The sequence below is a fragment of the Marmota monax genome, unplaced genomic scaffold, assembly GCF_021218885.2.
Source record: "Marmota monax isolate L192 unplaced genomic scaffold, Marmota_monax_Labrador192_F-V1.1 WCK01_AAM20220418_F8-fsc00110, whole genome shotgun sequence".
NCBI lineage: Eukaryota > Metazoa > Chordata > Mammalia > Rodentia > Sciuridae > Marmota > Marmota monax.
This window is the reverse complement of record NW_026694633.1, coordinates 2,132,129-2,154,738: the sequence shown is the minus strand read 5'-3', so window position 1 is coordinate 2,154,738 and position 22,610 is coordinate 2,132,129. Positions and strand designations below refer to the sequence as shown.

Genomic DNA, 22,610 nt, shown 5'->3' with positions numbered 1-22,610 from the left:
ATGAATGGATAATGTATGTTCATTTATTTCTCTCAAGTAGAAGAATTTGTCTCAAGTGTCTAATCAATGTTTATTAGCTTTGTTAGTTAACTTATTAAAATGTACAGTAATTATTCAAAAAAGTTTCCTGACTCCACAGGACTACTAGTCTCATTAGTTATGCTGTTGCACCAATGGTTTAGATAAGCCACATGAAGAAAGAGTTCAGGAAGTTCAAAGTTTTACTTATTCTCTAGAAATAAAAATGTGCTGTGCCCTTTCAAATATATCAGATTTACTTTGAGCAAATATTCACAGTAAGACCTACTGATAACCCAATGGCTTAACTGGTAAACTTTCAAATGACAACACCAACATGATTGGGATTTGTAGATAAGAAAATTAATGAAAGGTGTATTGACTGGGTGCTTGCATGTATTCACATTGAAAGGATGGGTGTTCATCCAACCATTCATTCAATGAATATTTATGGAATTCTACTCTGAGCTGGGATTGGAAAAGTGGAAAGACAAGATCCTTTAACTTGGGAATCCTTTTCCCAAGATTCCCAGTCTAATTAATAACAGTAGGAACCTGTAAATAGTTACAGTGCTCTACTAGAAGTTCTACACCATGGTATACACAAAAGGAAAGGAAAGGCAATGCAAAAACACTTTGTAAATAATGCCTAGAAATAAGAACCAATAGATTTAGACTCCTCACAAGGACCACAGATGTTGAATAAGATTCAGAATATAGAATGGCTATATGTGAAATAGTAAAAGGAAAATATACAATGATAAAAATGAGTATACATATAGAAAGGAACCTATGGATTTGAGAATAAGAAACATAAGACATCTAAAAATGTAAATTGTTGAAATCTAAAACTCAATAGACTGGTTGAGCATATGCAGTAAAGATAGAAAAGAAAATATAATATATTAAAGAGACAAGGAGGCTAGCATGGGAAGGTCTAATCAGAGCCATAGAAGAGGATGCTGGGAAGAATCCTAGCCTCTACCCCACATGTCAGCAGCACTCACTCTTCTCAGTTGTGCAAATGAATACACTCACATGTCTTTGGGGGACCAAACCATTTCAGGGAAGAACCACTGTCATAAAGAACATGTGAGAAACAAAAATCACTGTTCTATTTCATTCATGGTTGTGGGAACCAAAAATCATATAGCAATGGAAAACTGAATTTAAAAGCAAATAAAATGCTAAGATCCCATTGGATTGTCACTTGAAATGCAAAGATAGTTGCGTACTTGAAAATCTGTAAATGTCATAATGTTAACACACTAATAAATTAAAGAAGAAAAATCTTGTCCTTTGAGTGCATGTATACATATATGTACATATATTAAAATATCCACAGCATCCAGCGACAGGCAGTGCCTTCCCTCATTTGCTCCTTTGATCTGTTCCTTGTAAGAATCCATGTGAACTATGAATCAGAAAACATGCTTTAGGTTCAGCACTGTGCCTGAGATCAGGGGATACCAGTGCAACTGAGCTAATCAGAATCTTCTGCTTCTCCACAGGTTTATATCTCTTTAGAGGAAAAAGTTAAAGAAAAAGATTAGCTAACAAGGCCATTTGCAAATGTTTCAATCCCATTTAAGAGGAGACTCTATATTTATTTTAATAGCACCACAAATGTCCACTAAAATGTTGATTTGTACTTAAAAAGCAATTCAAATATATATTAATGCCAAGAAAAAGTCTTTTAAAATGACTGCTTAATTCTATGGCTGTAGCATTCAACACAATGTTGTTTGAAACCAACTGACCTTTACCGTTTCGAGCTAGTGAAAGAACACGGATGACTCATTAGTGCACTCACATGAAGTTTTTGCGTAGTGGCTGGCACAATGCTCATTTGCTGTGACTTTAGAATGCACTGGATTGCAAAAGAACCTCTATTATTTTTTATTTAACTATGTATATAAATAAATCTGAGATCATGGTATGGACAACAATTGAACAAGCTGAATCTCTAACATTACTATCTCCACCAAATAGTAGCTTACAGAAACAAGGAAAAGATGCTAAAACGAATGAGACTGAGGGAAGGGTCCTTTGCGGGCAATGGGCTCCAATCCATGGTACTACCTGCGGTTCTACATTCTGGGAAGGGGCATGTCAATGTTATCTCATTATCAAACTCTTGAGTCTCACCAATACTGACCTCACTTTTACACAGTCTGTACAAGAAGACTTCAATTTAATGAAGCCATGGAAAGCTCTTTTCTCAATATTTTAACATTTATATGAGCCACCAAGAGTAACTAACTTCAATTAAAATAGGATATGAATGAAATTAAATGAGCTAGGGGGTATAAAGTTTAACATGCTTTATCAACCTAACAGCTATTATAAACTAATAATAAAAACTGTTATACCTAACAATGGCTAATTACTGCACTAATCACTGGGAATGTATCCATAATAATGACAATGATGATCATAATAACACCCAACTAAAGAGAAACAGTAAGTTACTGCCTCGCAGACAAGGAAAATGTCGTGAAAAATGATATTCTCATTTTACAAGACTGCATTGTCTTTAGTGGCCATCACCACCCTGGTCCCGACTCCTCCTCTTCCCTGTCATTGAATCCATACTGAGAACACTACCACAAAATAATCACATCCAGAAATAAGCATTATTACACTTGACGAAAAAGAGCCTGGATGAATTTAGGACTTGCCTTTGTGAATTTCTACCTTTCCAGGCAGAGGACCCTGTCTGAGGTGAAGCCTGTCTCAGGAAGGCTCTGATTCCCTTGTCCTTGAACACATCCAAAGTGTTTCCTGTTGCTGCCTGTCCAAGCCTGCTGGAAGATACTAATGAAAGGAACTGGATCAAAGATCCAAACTCGGCAGTCCCCACACCCAGAGTCCCAGCCCCAGGCATCCTCTGTAGGGACATCTTTTGTCTATTCTTTCTCCTACCAACTTACTCACATGGGCCCCCCATTAGGAGTAGATGTCATTAGGAAGAAAAAAAAATAGTGTGATTTTGTAAGGCCAATGGTAAAACACAATTAGGACCAATGCTTTTATACTGTGAAATTAAACTAATAAACAACAATCCTGAATACATAAAATGTCTGGGCATTTTAGCAACATGAATAGACAGGGGGAAAGTCAAAATAGTTATAAGGCATGGCACAAGTGTTCCCTTTAGTCTAAGATTTCTCTTCTTAAAGCTTAAGAAAAGGAAGCACTCTCTGGCTCCCATTCCGTTCCTGTAAGAGCAGCAACTGAGTTAATATTCAAAGGTACAATGCTCCTACTTTGTGCTAGTCACTATGCTAAGTGCTTACGTGCATTATCTTATTTAATTCTCATAGCAAATTTTGTGACTTTTTGATAACTAGCATTATCCTAAGTTTTACGATTAAGAGAGTCTTAGAATGTTGAAATACTTTGCCCAAGGTTACACAAATGGTAAGTGACACAGCTAGAACTCAAATTCTAGTTCACTTAACCCCATGCTATAATGTCTTCAAACATCATTTTATAAGGTTTGGGCAAATGTTTCAATCTTTCCTACTAATCAATGAACTCCTTCAGGGAAGAATTTATTCCTCATTAATTTTTATATTTCCAGAGCATCAAATAATGCCTAATACAGAGCAGAAATTCAGCGAGTGTCAAATGAATAAGATGACAAATCAATAAACAAAGGAAGGAAGGAATTAATTTTAAAAGGAGACAGAGCATTGAAGTTTATGCAAAAAGTTAATTCTGCACTAAGAATACTATTCCTGTGGTTAGTTTTGTGCCTCTGCCTTTCTATTGTAGCAACATATGAGTATTTTATGATAAGCACCATTTTTACTTTAGAATTAAATGAAATGCTTTCAAAAATATGTACTTTACCCAGGGATTTAAATGAATGATTGAAATTCCATAATCAGAACATGACACAACCAAACCAGCATATAATCATATGTTTCCTATAATAAGCTACTTGAAGTGTTCTAATGGGTTACAATTTTGTAATCTAGGCATGAGAGGAAGATCTGTGCTCTTGACAATATTCAACACAAGCACTTCAACTGGCTCTGGATAAAAGAGAAACCCCTCTTTTGCATTGCATACATGCTCTCTTTTTTCCTTATCAGTAAGCAGACAGTCTTAACTGTTACCTTCACATCCTCTGCCATCTTCTTCCAGCTGCTGGCCAGCTTGACATTTGCAATAATAACTGCCAATTGTATTACAGCACTGGTCCTGACAGCCACCATTGTCAATAGTACATTCATTTATATCTGCAATTGAATAGTTAAACAGAATCAATCTCCTGAAACTAAACACACAGAAAGAAATTTCAGTGGCTCTCCTAAAAATGAACCAGCACCGTGACATCATCCTTTGACCGCAGATTAAATGAAATAGACTGGCATCTCATTTTAGTTAGAGCCTATGCACTCTAGGTTTGATGTAAAGAAAGAGACACATTATAATCTTTGGTATCTGAAATGCTACTTTTGAACAGTGAACTGAGGACACGGTGTGGCTTTTCATGTTGTGACATGGATTTTGGAGACTTACAGTACAGATCCAGATATTTCACATCCAAGTCATTGTTTGAGGATGAGTCTGAGAACAGAGACAGAGATTAGAGTCAGGACACTAGGTCACCTATTTGTTGTTATCAGTTCCTCAAATAAATAACTGCTGAGCATCTCCTCTTGCATATTCTGCCATGTGCCAGACAATGGGAGGAAGGAGAGCCGGTCGTTCTGTAGTTTCCAAAGGTTGACACCTAGCTGGGATTGAGGACTAACCAAGTGTGATATGTTGTGTTCATGGATTGGATATTCCCATTTCTAATCCTGTGACTAGACTTCATATTTCAGACAGAGCTGAATTTTATGTATTCCTACTATCCAACTGTAGCTTACAAATATTCCAACCTCTCTGCAACTTTGACAGTGGCCTGTGAGGTGACTTGTTACCAAGGTTCCAAGGTTCCTTTTTTTTTTTTTTTTTTCCTTGACTGGGGATTTAGCCCAAGGGCTCTTTACCACTGAGCTATATATATCCCAAGCCTTTTAAAATTTATATTTTAAGACAAAATCTAACTAAGTTGCTGAGGTTGACCTTGAACTTGCAATCCTTCCTGCGTCCAGAATTGCTGAGATTATGTGTGCAGCATTGCTCCCAGCTGATTTGCTACTGAAGTTATACTCAAAAAGGGCACCTCTACTTCATGTTGACAAGCTGACTTGGATAGATCTTTTCCCATGAGATGAGTGTGCCCGGAAGAGACAGTGGGTGGAAAGTGCAGAGAAAGTGCATAGGTGAAGGTGGGAGAGAGTGTTAGAAGACCTAGAGAGAGAAAGAGAATGAGTTAGTCGGGAACAGCAGAAGAAAAATGAAAGCAAGACAGAGGAGCTGTGCCATCATAATGTAGCCTGCAGAGAGGGGAACAACTGGATGCAGGAGCAACAGGGTACCAGGCAGAGGGATCTTGACTGTGCCTCTTGACTGGATACCATTGATTTTGTCTGCCCCTCAATGTGCTGCTTTTGAGACTGCTTTTACTCATTGTTAGTTAACTTTTCATTGAAACTGTGTCTTATATATAAAAAAGTATACAATTCCTAACTACACACTTTAAAGATTTTGCAGAAATAAAAATATATCAATGCATTTTTTTTTCTTTATCATGTGTGTGTGTGTGTTGCTGGGGATCAAACTCAGGGCCTTGTGCATGCTAGGAAAGTGCTCTACCACTGAGCTACATCTTAGCTCACCAGTGCAATCTTAACACACCACTAGATCATGACTAACACCCAAGAAAAACTCTATCTTACTTAAGGTAACTATCTTGATAATGTATATATAGAATCATACCATAAATAATTTGTGTGTCTGTGTGTGTGTGTGTGTGTGTGTGTGTGGCTTCTTTTGTCTGTAATTCCCGTTTATAACACATATCATGTTGTTGCAAATACTTATAGTTCATCCATTCTTATTACTGTATATTATTCTGTTCTACAAATATACCACAATATTTGTTTATCCATTTCACTGATGATGGACAATTGGCTATTTTTTGATTTGTTTGTTTTTGGCTACTGTGAAAAGTGTTGCTGGTAACATTTCCATACATATCTTCAATGAACTTACATATGCATTCCTGTTGGGTAATATATCTGAGACTGGCTTTTCTTGGCCAAAAGGTATGACATGTTCTACTTTAGTAGTTATAGCCAAATTGCCTTCTAAAGAGATTATTCTGATTTACACTCACACCAGCTGTGTATTGGGGACCAGATGCCACTCATTTTTGCCAACATTTGGGATTTTCTGTTTTTTCATTTCAGCTCTTCTGAGGAGTTTATAATAGCATCATGTTGCAAATTTAATTTGCATTTTCCTGATTATTAATTAGGTTAAGCACATTTTCATGTTATTGGCCATTTGGATGACATCTTGTTGAAATGCTTATTCAAATATTTTGTCCATTTGTTCAATTCTTAAAATATTGGTTCTTTTACTTGTTGGTTTTCAAGTGCAATGTTAAATAGAAGTGATGGCAATGGTCATCTTTGTCTTCCTTCAGATCTTAGAAGGATAGTTTTTAATTTTCCTAGTAGGTTAATGTGTGCTGTAAGTTTGGAGATACATCTATATTTCTATTTCCATCTCCATCTATCTATCTAAAGAGATTAGTTTTATCAATTAAAAATTATTTCCACTTCTTGTTTTCTACATATTTGTATCATAGATGGTAAATTTTATTTACTGCTTTTTGCGAATCTATAATCATATGATCTTTCTTATAAATTCTGTAATGTAATGAATAACATTGATTGATCATTGCATCTCTGAAATAAACTTGATCATGATACACTAATTTTTATATATGGGTGTGTGTGTGTGTATGTATATATATATATATATATATATATATATATATATATATATATATCAGTCAGTCAGCTAATATTTTGTTGAGAATTTTGTGATTAAGTTCATGGGAGACATTTGTCTGTACTTTTTGTATAATATTCTTATAGTACTAGGTTTAGGTGCCCATGTTGTACTGGATATGTAAAACAAATTGGAAGCTCTTTCTCTTTGTCTCGTCTCTGAAGAAACTGTATAATATTGGTGTCATTTCTTACTTAAATGTTTGGATGAGTCCATTTATGATGCTATCTGGGGCCTCGGATTGTGTGTTTGTGTGAGTAAACTTATTAATAAATTTAATTTATTCAAAGGGGAACAAAGGGAAGGGAAGTGGGATGGAAAAAGGAAAGACAGTGGAATGAATCTGGCATAACTTTCCTATGTACATACGTGAATAGACCACAGGGAACCTCACTATCATGTATATCCACAAGAAATTTTTTTAAAATATGGGTAAATGACAGAAAGATCAGCAGAGAAGGGGGAAGGGGTGGGAGTAGGGGAGGGGAAGGGGATATACTAGGGACCTAATTAGAACAAGATACATTCCATGCTTTCATAATTATGTCAAAATGAGTCTACTGTCATGTATAACTAAGAAGAACCAATGAAAAAGATTTTAAAAATCAATTTATTGACTATATATGATATTTAGTTTTAATTTAAACATGTTAGAAAAGTTATGTTTTGAGAAATTTATCCATTTAATATAAATGTTCCAGTGCACTATTGTTAAACTTTTTATAATATTCTCTTACTCTCTTTTGAATGAGTGTCCAACTTGTAGTTAGGCCCCCTTCCCTACAGTTGAAATTCATAATATGTGCATCCTTTCTCCTCCTCCTTCTTCTTCATATTAGAAATTGAATCCAGGGGTGCTAAACCACTGAGCCATATCCTCAGCATCCCCTCCCCGCATTTTTAAAATTTTACTTTGAGACAGTCTTACTAAGTTGCTGAGGCTGGCTTTGAACTTGTGATCCTGCTGCCTCTGGTCCTGAGCTGCTGGAATTACAGACATGTGCTACTATGCTTGGCTCTTCTTTTCTCCTTGACCAGTTTTATAAGGGAGTTATCAATTTTATCTTCCCATCTATCATCTCTCTATTCTGTCTCAGCTCTCTATCTTAGCTATCTCCCTCAGCTCTATATGATCTGTCTGTTTTAGTCATTCCAAGAAGAAGATGTTTTTTGGCTTTATTAGTCTTTCAGTATTGCATATTTTCCCACTTAATTAATCTGTGCTACAATCTTTACTATTGCTTTTCTTCTACTTTGGGTTTCTCACAAGAGGGAGATTTAAATAGTTGCTTAGTTTTTCTTCTTTTAAAAATGTTTCTGGTTATCTATCAACATGCATCTAGCTACCCCAACAGCAAATGATTTAAAAAGACAATTGATTGTTACTATTTTTCTCATTTCTGGGGATTGAAGGCTTAGCTGGTTGGTCCTCACTTGTGGTCCCACAGGTAGCGGAATCAGTGGCAGATGGGACTGTACTTATAGACAGGCTTTTCATTTACATGCTGGGATAGGACGGCAGTGATTGGGACATGTGTGTGGCTGGTAGAGTGTTTCCCTCTCTCTCCATGCAGCCTCCCTGCTTAATGGTCTCGAGAGTTCAGATGTATTTTATGGTAACTATCATTCCCCTGAAGGACCATTCCCAGAGATCCAAACAGAAGCTACATGCTTCTTAGGATCTAGAAGTCAGACAGAATCACTCCTCAGATATTTATTGACTAAGTCAGTCACAGGACAGCTGAGAATTGAAGAACAGGAGCAATACCTCCTCTGAACATAGCCTTGCTGAACCCAGTGTATTGCACCAATGTGTTCATTTGATGTGATATATTTTCCTAAAAATAGAGTATTAGCTATATCCCACAATTTTTGATATGTTTTATTTTAATTATCATTCAACTCAAAATATTGCATAATCTACACTGACATTTCTTTCTATGACTATTTAAAGTGTATGTTGGGTGTTTTTCAAATCTTTGAGGAAATTCTAATCATCTCGTTATTATGAAATGCTAGATTAGTACCATGAACAGAGAATATACTCTGTGTAAGTTCAATTCTTCAAAATTTTCTAAAGCTTGATCATGCGAAATTAACACATGATCAATTTTGGCTAAAAAAAGTATATTTATTGGAAAAAAATGTATATTCTGCAATTGCCAGATGTGTTTCTTGTATGTAGATATGTGCAAATATATACAAATAAACAAAACATATACATACACACATATTTATATGTATATATTAAATACATATGAAAATACATATGAAAATCCATTAATTACACTTTTAACTACATTAATTTCATTATTTATGGATTATCTTTTATGTTTATTTTATAGTTAGTGAAAGAAGCATAGTAAAATCTTTCTGATTTTTACATTTGTCCTTTCATAAACACAATTTTTTTTTGTCTAATTTGAAGCTTTATTTTGAGGTGCATACAAATTTAGACCGCAACAGCATTCTAGTAGATAAAACCCTTTGTTATTATAAAATGTACCTCTTTGGATTTACCAATGTTTCTTTCATTAAAATTGACTTTTTGTGATGTTGCTATTGTTGTTTAAGTTTTCTTTGGGTTAGTGTTTGCCTGAAATTTCATTTTTTTTAAGTTTACTTTTTGAACCATTTTCTGTATTCATATATTTGAGAATTTTCTCTCAAAATTTTCTATAAATTTTATTTTAACATGTTAAAATGTTATTTTAATATATTCTATGTCTTTTATTAGACAAAGTAGAATTATAACATAGACTTTCAATGTAATTACTGACATGTTTGTATTAAATTTACCAGTTTACTATTTTTCTAACTTTCCCATATATTTTATGTTGCTTTTACCTCCATTATTCTTTCTCTTTAAATCTATTTTTTAGTGTTCTATTTGCCCTCTGTTTAGATTGTCAGCCATACATTGTTTTATTATTTTTTCAGTAGTTACCCTGGATATTACAATCTCTATTATGAAAGTCTAATATAATTTGTATTTTAACCACTTCCAAATAACACTTCAACTCCCTTAATCTTGAACTTCTTATATTATTGTTATCATGTATTTTAATTTTATATATTTAGATAACATGGACTTTATTATTGCTATTTTGAATAACTGGTAGCCACTGTGGTTTATCTACATATGTATATTTTCTGGTACTTATTATTGCTTTCTGGATTTCTGTGCTTCCTTCTGGAACAATGATTCTTTTGTTCAAAAATTGTCTTAGTCTTTTCATATGTATCAGCTGGCAAAAATTCTTCTTCAGGTTTCTTTTTTGTCAAGAAATGATATTTTTTAAACTGAATTTTTAAATACAATTTTTATTTTAGAACATTTTTAGATTCACAGAGAAGTTGCAAACATAGTGAAAAATTGCTCTGTACCCCATGTATCCCATATTCTATTATTAGAAATATCTTACTTTATTATGGTCCATTCATTATAACTAATGAATCACTATTGATATTTATTATTAAATCGTTCACACTGTATTCAGATTTCCTTAGTTTTTACAGTTCCCTTTTTTCTGTCCCAAGATTCCCCTCTGAATGTGATATTACATATACTTGTCATATTTCTGTAGATTCCTCTTGGTTTTAAGTTTCTCAGGCTTTCCTTGTTTATGATAACCTTGCACCTTAAGGAAGACTGTTCATCTTGTAGAATTACTCTCAACTTGAGTCTTTTTAATGACTTTTTCTTATTTTATACTGGTATTATGTGTTTCAAAGAGGAAGATCAGAGAGGTGAAGTGCTGGTTTCATGTCAACATGACAACACTGTTAATGTTGACCTTGACCCCGCTGGCTGATATAGTATTTGTCAGTTTCTCCACTTTATAATAATAAAATTATTCAATTTTCCCCCCTTTTAAATTGTAAGTTTTGGAACAAAGTCATGCACAGCTCACACTTCAGGAGTGGAGAATTAAGCTCCCCGTCTCCAGAGTGGGTATCTACAGAAATGATTTGAAATTCTTCCATAACAAATTTGCCTGCATTTAATTTATTGTAAATTAAGTTTTGCAGAATATTTTAAAGGGGACAGGACTCTAGATTGGCAGTTGGATACTTTAAACAGTAAAAGTCATTCCATTATCATTTAAATATCCTTTTGAAAATCATGCGACTGGTTTTTGTCTACTTTTGAAATTTTCTCTTTGTTTTTGTTCTTTATATAGTTGACTAGTATATGCCTTGCTATATTTTCTTTGTGGTTTTCCTCCATGGAGTTTGTAATGCCTCCTGATTTTGTAGTTCAGGTCTTTCAGTTTTAAAGAAATCGCTCCCACTATTACCTGCTCAAATATTGCTTTTGCCTTATTTCTCTGTACTTCCATACTCATGTTTTTGAGCTCTGTTATCTATATATCATTTGTCTTATGCTATTTTCTGTTTTAATATATTATGTACATATTTTTGTTCCTGGTTTCAGTCTAGATACTGCCTAGTGACCTGTCTTCCAGGTTATCAATTCTGTCATCAGCTGCTTATAATACCAATTAATCTCATCTATTTACTATACACTATCTTTTTCCTTTCCATTATTTAAAGTTTTTTTAAATATATATATTTATATATATTATCATTCTCAGGTGAAATTTTCCATGTTGTCATCAATGTTCTTACACTCTTCTTTGCATTGTTATATGACAATTGAATTGAACTTTGTAGACATTTCTTTCTTGCCATCTGGTCAATGTTGAGCCTTCTTAGTAGAGTGCATTGGAGGAAGGCGGCAGGAGGAAGCCTGCTCACTTTGGTGCCAATGATTTATGTTTTTCAGACTTCTGTGTTGCACCTGTGATCAGGCTGCTGCTTTGTCAGTGAGAAGCATCTTTACCAGTAAGCAGTAACCCTGCTGGTGGTGAGTTGGGAGCTTAGTGGTACCTAACTTCCATCCAGTCTCACCAGTGCTCTAGCAAGCGGCTTCCAATGAATCTTTCCACCCACCACAATAGGCAGATTCCTGCCACACCCTCTCTCCTGTGAGAGCTTACTTTCATCCTGGTTTGGGAATTCCATTCTTGGGTGTTCTTGAGTCCTAGACACAGTGGCTACTATATATATGCCATTCCTGTATCCTTCAATGTTCTCTTTACCACTCTTAGTACTTCATATCTAGCTTCTAATGAATAATTCTTTTATGATTTTTTTTCTCTGACCAACTCCCTGCTGTTATTTTAGTCACTTGCAGGACCTTGAATGATATGCCTTTCCTCCAGTACCATGATCCTTCAAATTTTAGCTTTCTGCTAGTTTTGAATTCATTTTTGGCTTCCATGTTCATTTTAAACTCATTTGTTTTCATACCAATGAGGCCGCAGACTTTTCAGCCTACTTGTTCTGCCTATTTATAGAAATTTTATTTTCATATCTTTCAGCCTTTTCACTATGTCACTTATGAATTGATCCCTCCAGGTTTGGGAAGCTCACCTCATGAATTTCCTTGGCTGCAATGATATTCTCTGATGTCTTCCAATGAATGATTCTGATTTTAGATCTAACTGTTCTGGTTGTTCTCAGTAAGAGAATCAGTTTGGTACTATTTAGCTAGGAAGAGAATGCCTATTTATATTATTTCTCAATCCTTGTGTTAGTCAGAATTTCATCCTGATGACCAAAATACCTGACAAGAGCAACATAGAGTAGGAAACATTTATTTGAGTCATGGTTTTCAAAGTTTTAGTCTATGGTTGGCTAACTCCAATGCTTTGGCCTAAGGTAAGAAAGAATGTGATAATGGAAGGGTATGGCTGAAGAAGGCAGGGGCTAGAGAACAAGATAGAGATTTCAGAGGCATGTCCCCAGCGACATACTTACATCAACCATGCCTCACCAGCCCACAGTTTCCATTTAGTAGCCCACTCAAATGATTAATCCATCAAATGGATTAATCCACTGGTAAGGTTAAAGCCCTCGTGATCCAATCATTTCCTAAAAGCCTTGCCTTTGCACATTGCTATATTGGAGACCAAGACTTTAAGTACATGAACCTTTGGGGGATATTCCAAATCTAAACCATAATAACTCTCCTTACTTTTACTTAAGATTATTCCAAAGAAAATGTCATTTACTGAGACTTATGTAGTTGTTTATCTTTCTTACATATGATTCATTCAAGAAGCCAGGATTTCGTGACTCATAAACATAACGTAATTAACAATGAATATAAGACTTTATAATTAGGTCTTGTGCTTTGTGTTGCAGAATATCATCATAGAGAAAAAGATTAATGAAGGTTGACTTTCCAAGGAACATCAGGGTATATGTTTAAAAATAAATTTGTGTATAACTTGCCAAGCTTAGTTTTCTGAGAGAGAGGAGATATGTTGTGATATCTCAGGTATCAAGAGTCTCATGATGCCACTTTTAAAAATTTATCTAAAAATATACTCAAAATGATGTAACATTTAAACAAAGTTAGTCACCTTTCCTATATAATATTTTGCAGATATAATGAACTAATGAGACTATATGAAATTATGTTTATTCAGAAAAGTATGGTCACCAAAAAGAACACTAAAGATCATATGCTTTATGTGTGTGTGTGTGTGTGTGTGTGAAGTAAAAATGTTTGCAGCAATTTAAATGTTCATCCATATGGGAAAAATAATTAAGTAAATTGAATGTATCCATCAATGCAGTCTCCATCAGTGATTTTTTTTCAAAAACTGCTACATTTTTTTTCTATCAATTTCTTACTAATGTTGACCAGTACTAAAATATAACACCTAATGTAAAACCATGCTCTAGCAAAATTACTTCACTGGAAAGTTAAGTGAATGTGGCTCATTCAACTTGCTTCTGCTTGGTTTTACTTGAATTATAGAGTTTTTAAAAAGTAATATTTGGTTTTCATGGTTCTGAACAGAGTTTTCTTGAAAAATAATTTATACTTTTGGATCAAATACATGCATTTCACATCCACACAGCCTATTCTTTCACACTGAGCAACCTCATTTATTCGTTTGACTGACTCTATGATATAAAAGGCTTGGCTTCACGTCCATAAGGACCCACAGAGCTGCTTCAGGAAAGGTCTGGGCAGGGAGCAAAGAGGCTGAGGGGGAGGATACCCTAGCAAATCAAATCCAGTCCATGAGTGAAAGCTGCTCTAATCCACTGTGCACATCAGGTAGCTCTCTACTTAAAATATATCTGAATAAAGTGACTGTTTTTCTATTAAAAAACATTTGAAAAATTTCTTCCCTTAAACTGTCATATCTGATTATAGGGGAGATGAATGCAATGCCTATTACTCATAATGTATATGAATATGTATATATCTGTAAGATAACATGAGAGAGAACTATTAATAAAGATGCTCAGCTTTAAGTCTGAAATATTAAAATAATAAATATTATGTGCAGGGGACCCTTTCTGTAGGTTTATTTACCTTAAAGCTAATAATTATGCACATTATTAACAAATGCAAAACTAAATTGGCCCCTTGCCTTTAGAAAACTCACAAACTGCTAATATTAAACTTGCACATTGGCAGGGGTTAAGAAATAAAAGATAATTAGAGGTTTTGTTGATCAAAGTAATTAGTGTATAAAAATGATACAGAAAGGACTTAAAGTCTCTTTCTTTTGCATGAAGAAAATTTTAGTAACACAAAACTGCTAAAAATATTTCACACATATATTTGGTATTTTTGGAACTAGAATAACACCAGGAATAGAAAACAAATGAAAAGGATAATCAATATGTGCATACAAACTTTAAAATTTCCCTTTCAGAGTGTTCAAAATTCAAAGACAAATGAGAAATGAAGATAACAAAATTGGCACAAATAAGGCAAAGGTAAAAAACATTTACAATTATAAATAAATTTACATTTATTTAATATATATTACATATATCATTATATTAAATGGGAAAATATGAACATTCCCAAACAGAAATTTGTTCTTATGAAATAAAATAAGTTGAAAAAAAAGTCAAACTTACAAATGTCCAATGTCAAATGCTGTTCAGTTGCATTAGTAACCAAAAAAATTAAGAGTAAAATAAAGTCAATACTATTCTTCCATTATTGGATTTATAAATATTAAAATCAGTGCTATTACTCATGGGTGGTCGGGGTGTAGCATAAAGACGTACCATATTTTGCTATTAAAAGCACAAGTTAGGAATAACAGAGATTAAAGTGGCTACAAATATCAGAATATGCATGTAGTTTTCTCCCCAGCAAATCCACTTTAAAGAACAAATCCTAAGGATATAATCACACTGTGCATAATGGTTTACATATTTTTAATACCACAGGAGGAAAAGTAGAAACTACCTGGATAGCAAACAATAGAACTTTAAGAAAATTATAATGTATCAAAGTCAAGGACTACCATGCAGTAATTAATATAATTTTTCTTAATAACATTTATTTACATTTGCAAAATTTTTTTCCATATAAAGGGTGTTTTTACTTATATTTACATAGAAGTTATTCCCATATGTATCTATATCTCTAAACTATTTGTGCTTTGAAACACATAGTCAAACATGCTAACTTTGAATGAAATGATTATAGATGGTTTCTTGTCTTTTTTTTTTTTTTTACTATAATCATTATATAATGATTATAGATGGTTTGGGTTCTGTACTTGCTTGATTCCCAATTTCTTTGTGATAAGTATTCTTTCAGAAAACAACAACAACAACAACAAAAAAAAAAAAAAAAAACAAGAAAACAGCAAATGAACAGTAAAAATTTCTTTAAAGTTAAAACTAAAAGATTCCTTCTATCTTCCTTCCTTTTGTTTATATTCTCTGCCGTGGTGTTCAATTATATTAATTTTATTTCAAATTCTGTATTTACTTATGTTTTAGAATATTTAACAGAATATGCAGTGTGAGTTTTTAAAAATAAATAATCTTCAAGACAGTGTGTGTGTGTCTGTGTGGGTGTTACTGGGGACTGAACCCAAAAGCTTTCTGCACTGAATTACATCCCAGACTTTTTAATTTTATTTTGAGATGGGACCTCACTAAATTGCTGAGGCTGGTCCTGAACTTGCCATGTTCCTGCCTTAGCCTCCCAAGTATCTGGGATTACAGGCTTGGGCCAGCATGCATGGCAATCTCCAAGATTTTGATTAAATTGTTTCCTAAAGAACCAAAAGCTGCTCAATGGTACAGAAAGCCTGCATTCTTTTCAGTCAATTTTGATGGCCAAGGCTGTATCATCCTGGATATCCAGTTGGATGTTCCACACTTGAGACAGCAGCAAGGCATATGAATGCTTTTGTGCTCTGGAAGACTCTCCAGATGCAAATGATGATGCCAACGTTCTAGAATATCCTCAGTGGAAGGCATGTAAGACACTATGTATTCCCCTGAGAACTCAAGCCACACTTATATGCTGAAGATTTGATAAAACAAAAAGATGTCATACCATCTATACCACAAACCTCCTGTCAGGGCTAAAGTAGAACCCTTTAAGGACAACTAATTTTAACAGGCAGGCAACCTTCCTGAGTAGGTGCAAACTTCTAATGGAATGACTCTTGTCTAACTTCAGTTGGATCTTGATCTGTCAGGGCACAAATGAGTACAAGAGTCAACACCTTTGTGAAAGGTTTCTCTCTAACTCCATACATCTTAAAATTGTCATATTTATGGTAGAAAAAGAAAGAAAGAAAGCACTTATAGGGCTATTGTGAGAATCAAATGATACATGTTAAAAATGCTTAGCATAGTTTCTTGAATAAAAAATACCTTATAAATTGTAGCTATTATTATCATTAGCTAAACATTACTATTATTATTTTCCTACTTAAAAATGCAAGTCCAGTTCATAGAAGGTACTCAGTTGCTTTCTTATTTAATTTTTATTGAACATGAATTCAATTTCAATATGCATAGAATTATGAATTCATAGGAAAATATATAATACTTCTTGATACATAACATGTAAAACTCAAAATTAATATGTCTTTTCCTCCGATATTATTATTGTCATGCAATTATGCTATATGTATGTATAATTTAAATATTTTTAAATATTGTCTGAATAAGCCAGCCGGAAGTTAGATTCCTTGTTCACTGGTCAGTTACATATTGACATTAATAAATGAGAAGTATATACATAAATCTCCCATTCTGTTGTTTTCCACTTTGCTTTTAAAAGTAAATAAAAACATGGCATACATTTGGTGGAATTGTGTACTCAGAAATAAATAAATGAAAATATAAAGTTGTTATTATCAGATGAAAATCAGTGTTCATAAGTTAAAAATTTGAAAGCCATTGGCTTTGAAGATAGTTCTGAAAACAGGGTCAATACTTAGGATTTAAATTGCACTTTTATAAGATACTCATGGTATGATGGATTTCAGGCTGTTTCATGTGTCCAATGTCATTCAAGGTTGCAAATAAATTTGGTCTTTCAAAAGCAAGATGAATGACAAAAATTCTCTGACATATAGCAAATCTTCCAGGTTAGTCATGACAAAAGTTCAATGATATCATCAAGGCTATCAATCCATCTGTAATGACATACTACAGGCTCTTCAAGAATTAAATATAATGTTTGCAAGAGCAGTGTTGCATTTCTGCTTATAGGACAAAAAGATACAATAGAACTGCAAATAAATATAAGGTCTCTAAAATTAGCTACACAAATTAGCTTTATTTTTCTACCTTTAAAGAAAATTCTGAGAGTGGGGTTCCTTATATTTGATTGTTTTCCTAAAACAGGCTTCTATTTTAAGTTGTGTGCTCCATTCAGTATGTGCTGTATAGTCTTAGTGATATTTTATATTGCATTCAAAATCTTGGCAAATAAAGTGAACAGAGGGGACCACAACACAGAGAAAAAAAGCAAAATGAGAAATGTTTTAATTCAAACCAAATATATTTGACCCAACTTAGTATGTGTATTTTTGCTTTATTTTCAAAGAATTTTTGTTTGCTTTTTGAAAATTATCTGGAAGTATATAGCATCTTGCTTATCACAGTCATTTTCAAATCAATAGGTTCATGAAGTGAGAACCTAAGCTTCTTATTGCAATTAGCATTTACATCAAGTCAGTCAATTTTTCTTAGGTACCACACTTAATGTCATTCTCTTTAGGTTAAAGTAAGCTATGGCATTCATTTACATCACTGGAAAATTCACAAATGCCCCAATGTCCTGTAACTTTATAACCTCATTGTTGAAACTATAGATGTATATATAAAATGTACTAAAAAAGGTCTATCTGAACAACTTAGACAATGCCAATGGAATAACTTCAATACATAGCTTTAATTCTAGGATTTTCATTAAAATGATGCAGATGTGGTCCAGTTCAAGACTGGTGTAGCTCACTCTATTTCAGTCATTAAAGGACAAAAAGAAACTCAAAACAAAAATCTTGACCTTCATAGTCTCCTGAGGCCCCACCGAGTTTCTTCCTACACTATTCATTACAGATGGTGGAGATAAAGAAAGGAAAAATGAACAATCACAGCCATCAGACAACAGAATATCAAAAACTTCAGGCTCTGAAAACCAGGTTTGACTCTCTCTTCTACCATTTCTGTGAAATACTGTATACAATTCGCCTTGCACTATGAGGCTTTTCTTATTCATTTGCAAAAGAGAATGATGATACTTTCTAGAAATATTGATATGCATAAATGTGATAAAACCTATGAAAATGGCTTATATATTTTGAAATACAAACTAAGTGCACTCTCTGGTATGAAATACAAATGGTTTATTTTTTTTCTTTCATATCTCTACTAGCAGACTTTTTAAAAAGATTCAGCAGAAATTCACCTAATAAAAGGAATTGTGGAAAAAAGCAAGATACTTTTGGGTAGAAAAGATCTTATATTAAAATATGCTGCTTCAAATAAGACATCAGAGCTTTGAAAACAGAGCCATTATATGAGTGCATCCATGTAATGCGGCCTACATTGCTACTAGGGATATATTTACTTTTTAAGAAGACATCAAAAGGTAAAGGAAATACTAAAACTAAAATTATACTGATTTTAAAGTTATGTTATTGCTCACAAAACTTGTGATGAATCCGTAAACATCCCTAAAATTATTCACCTTCTTACCATAGTCTTTATCTGTTAATAATTAGGGCATATTTAAAATATTTGAGATTTTATCTCATTTAAAATTTTTAACCTACATTTTCAGTTAAAATTAATAATCACATACTAACTGTAGTGACATGGTCAAGGCTCTGAGGTTTGGGCTGAATCTGAATCTCAGATTCTCTGTTATTTGGTTAATTCACTTATCCCAATATTCTTCAGTGTCCTCATCTGTAAAATAAGTGATACAAATGAATCATTACGTGTAAAAAGAACAGTTTTATAGTAAAGGTTCAATAAATATAATATTATTACTATTATCATTACTTCTCAAATGGTAATTACATATAAAATGTATTCTTTCTCTCTCTCTGACTCCCCCCACCTTTTCTCCCTCTCTTTCTTTTTCTTTTCTTTTCTTTTTTTTTTTTGGTTCTATTTATAGTAATGTAACCTTCCAAAGGAAATTGCCTATAGTTAAAATGCTTCTTGCAGTTTATAAATAATTTCCATCAAGAAGCTGCACAAAAATTGCTCCATTATGTGATATGATGAAAGGTCTGAAGTTTGTATAACACATAATCTTTTTTGGGCGGGGGGATACCGGGAGATTAGACTCAGGGGCACTCAACCACTGCCACATCCTCAACCCTATTTTGTATTTTATTTAGAGACAGGGTCTCGCTGGGTTGCTTAGTGCCTTGATATTGCTGAGGCTGGCTTTAAACTCATAATTCTCCTGCCTCAGCCTCCAGAGCTGCTGGAATTACAGGTGTGTGCATATAGTCTTACTATAAGTTTTTCTTCATGAAGACAAAAAGTCACATGCAAAGTCTACAACACAGAAAAAATCTGAGAAGACAATAAAAATAATTTTATCTTTGGTCTATATTTCCTTTTGTTTATATTTCCTTTGTCTACATTTTCCTTAAATTATTATATAAAATAATAATTTTCCTTAAATTACTATATAAAATAATAATTTTCCTTAAATTACTATATAAAATAATAATTTTATTATTAACATCGTTTAGTCATGATGAATAATTAAAATTAGTAAACATATATTGTTTTACATAATCAGCAGTTGCACATCTGCACTATAGTTTCACATTCATTTGAACTTCATGATCAGGGAGGTAGAATATACCTTCTTATTAATAGTGTTAAAATACAACGTTCTGATCATGCTAGGCATGGTTGAGAAACTTATCCCAGAAGGGTAGTAAGAAATCACATGAACCTCGGTAGCCTGAAGTAAAATGAAATATCCTAAATCTATCTTTTTGCTGGATTCTTGCGCTCCTTCATTCATGCATCATTACAGGACAATGGAAGGAACAGATGTCACATTAGTGTTAATAGTGTTTGCTTTACACATAACATTGATCTACCCTCTAGCATGTCAAGGAGATAAATTTTAAATGTAACTATTCATTTATTTATGAAACGCAGGCCCTTCATGACCTAGAAAGTCCCCTAGACCAGTCTGACAAATGCTGATGATTTCTGGATTGCAAACTCAACTACTGATTTACATTTCAGAATAAGGAAACTGAGGCTCTAAGGGAGTATCATCATTTGTTCCTTACTAAATATATAGAGAGTGTCTTCTCTATGCTGAGCACAGGGAATCCAAGGATAAACCCCATAATTTTTTTTTAGAAGATAACCCCTCATTCCCATGCTGATAATTTACTGGCTAGTATAGGAGATGCCATTTAACAAGTTGCTGTAAAATTAATCAAAGGAAAGGCTGAAGTTCAAGCTCATGAAAATCCAAGTTTTCTGTCTTCATTATTTTCTAATCTGAGGTGCTATATCAGAACTTATTGTCTCACTGAAAGAATTTACCAGTCCCACCTCTATCTAAATTTTCATATCATTTGAATACAGATCAAAGTCATCACCTTGATGATGCAACATATATCTTCCCAATCACTGGACAATCAACTTTTACAATTGTGACAGCTGATGTATTTATGAGCTCCTTAAACCTTCTCTTTTGCTTCCTTTGTTTAATTTTCAACCATAAAAGAAAAAATCTCACTCTGTAAAAATATTTCCTGCTCCTCAGAATGTTGATTTGAAGAAGAGATAATGTAAAACACAGGTTTTTTTTTTTTTTTAATTTTTTATTGTGGGTTGTTCAAAACATTACAAATTTCTTGACATATCATATTCCACACTTTGATTCAAGTGGGTTATGAACTCCCACCTTCACCCCATACACAGATTGCAGATTCACATCAGTTACACATCCATTGATTTACAAATTGCCATACTAGTGTCTGTTGTGCTCCGCTGCCTTTCCCATCATCCACCCTCCCCCCTCCCCACCTCTCCCCCCCCTCCTCTCTCTCTACCCCCTCCACTGTATAACCCTGAGGGTCTCCTTCCATTACCGTGCAATTTCCCTTCTCTCTCCCTTTCCCTCCCACCTCTCATCCCTGTTAAATGTTAATCTTCTTCTCCTGTTCTTCGTCCCTACTCTGTTCTTAGTTACTTTCCTTATATCAAAGAAGACATTTGGCATTTGTTTTTTAGGGATTGGCTAGCTTCACTTAGCATAATCTGCTCTAATGCCATCCATTTCCCTGTAAATTCTATGATTTTGTCATTTTTTAATGCAGAGTAATACTCCATTGTGTATAAATGCCACATTTTTTTTATCCATTCGTCTATTGAAGGGCATCTAGGTTGGTTCCACAGTCTTGCTATTGTGAACTGTGCTGCTATGAACATCGATGTAGCAGTGTCCCTGTAGCATGCTCTTTTTAGGTCTTTAGGGAATAGACCAAGAAGGGGAATAGCTGGGTCAAATGGTGGCTCCATTCCCAGCTTTCCAAGAAATCTCCATACTGCTTTCCAAATTGGCTGCACCAATCTGCAGTCCCACCAGCAATGTACAAGTGTACCCTTTTCCCCACATCCTCGCCAGCACTTGTTGTTGTTTGACTTCCTAATGGCTGCCAATCTTACTGGAGTGAGATGGTATCTTAGGGTGGTTTTGATTTGCATTTCTCTGACAGCTAGAGATGTTGAGCATTTTTTCATGTACTTGTTGATTGACTGTGTGTCCTCCTCTGAGAAGTGTCTGTTCAGGTCCTTGGCCCATTTGTTGATTGGGTTAAAACACAGGTTTTATTGAAACCTGGAGGAATATTCATAAAACTCAAGTAGCTCTTGAGTCAGACTTCAGATTCTGGCTCTACTGCTTATTAGCTCTGTGAATGCTTCTGTTAATCTTGCTGTGTAACAAATAATCCTAAAATTTAGTGACTGAAAATAACCATTATTTTGTTATTTTATAGACTCTGTCTTTGGGAATTTGGAAAGGCTTGTCTGGGCAACCCTGACCCCATATCTCTTATGGTTGCAGTCAGGTAGTGGCTGGAGCTGGAATGTCAGTGAAGAACCAGAAATGTTGGGGATTGGCCAATTATCCCTCTCTCTCTCTCTCCCCTTCTTTGTAATCTCCAGCTTCCTCTCGTGGTCTCACTTGGGCTACTTTGGGCTTCATCAGAGCATGACAGCCAGGGGCAGCCGGGCTAGCAGCATGGCAGCTCAGGGTTCTGGCACATTTTTGGATGTGTTCCAGTGACTTAGGTGGATGTCTATCT

At 34.2% G+C, this 22,610-nt stretch overlaps 1 protein-coding gene across 12 annotated transcripts in view; it reads right to left on the bottom strand.

Moving 5' to 3' along the window:
* LOC124078218 (multiple epidermal growth factor-like domains protein 6) overlaps positions 1 to 22,610 on the bottom strand; it is a 623,764-nt gene that overhangs the window by 223,683 nt on the left and 377,471 nt on the right. For 6 of the 12 annotated variants that reach the window (XM_058572254.1, XM_058572255.1, XM_058572251.1 and 3 more), the window contains one exon: positions 4,146 to 4,268. The exons of 3 other annotated variants lie outside the window; for them this stretch is intronic. In XM_058572254.1, coding sequence (XP_058428237.1) covers positions 4,146 to 4,268 — 123 coding nt within the window. Of the gene's footprint in view, positions 1 to 4,145; positions 6,816 to 22,610 lie in introns of those variants that run through there. 3 more of the 12 variants (XM_058572250.1, XM_058572258.1, XM_058572259.1) reach the window with 2 other exon arrangements.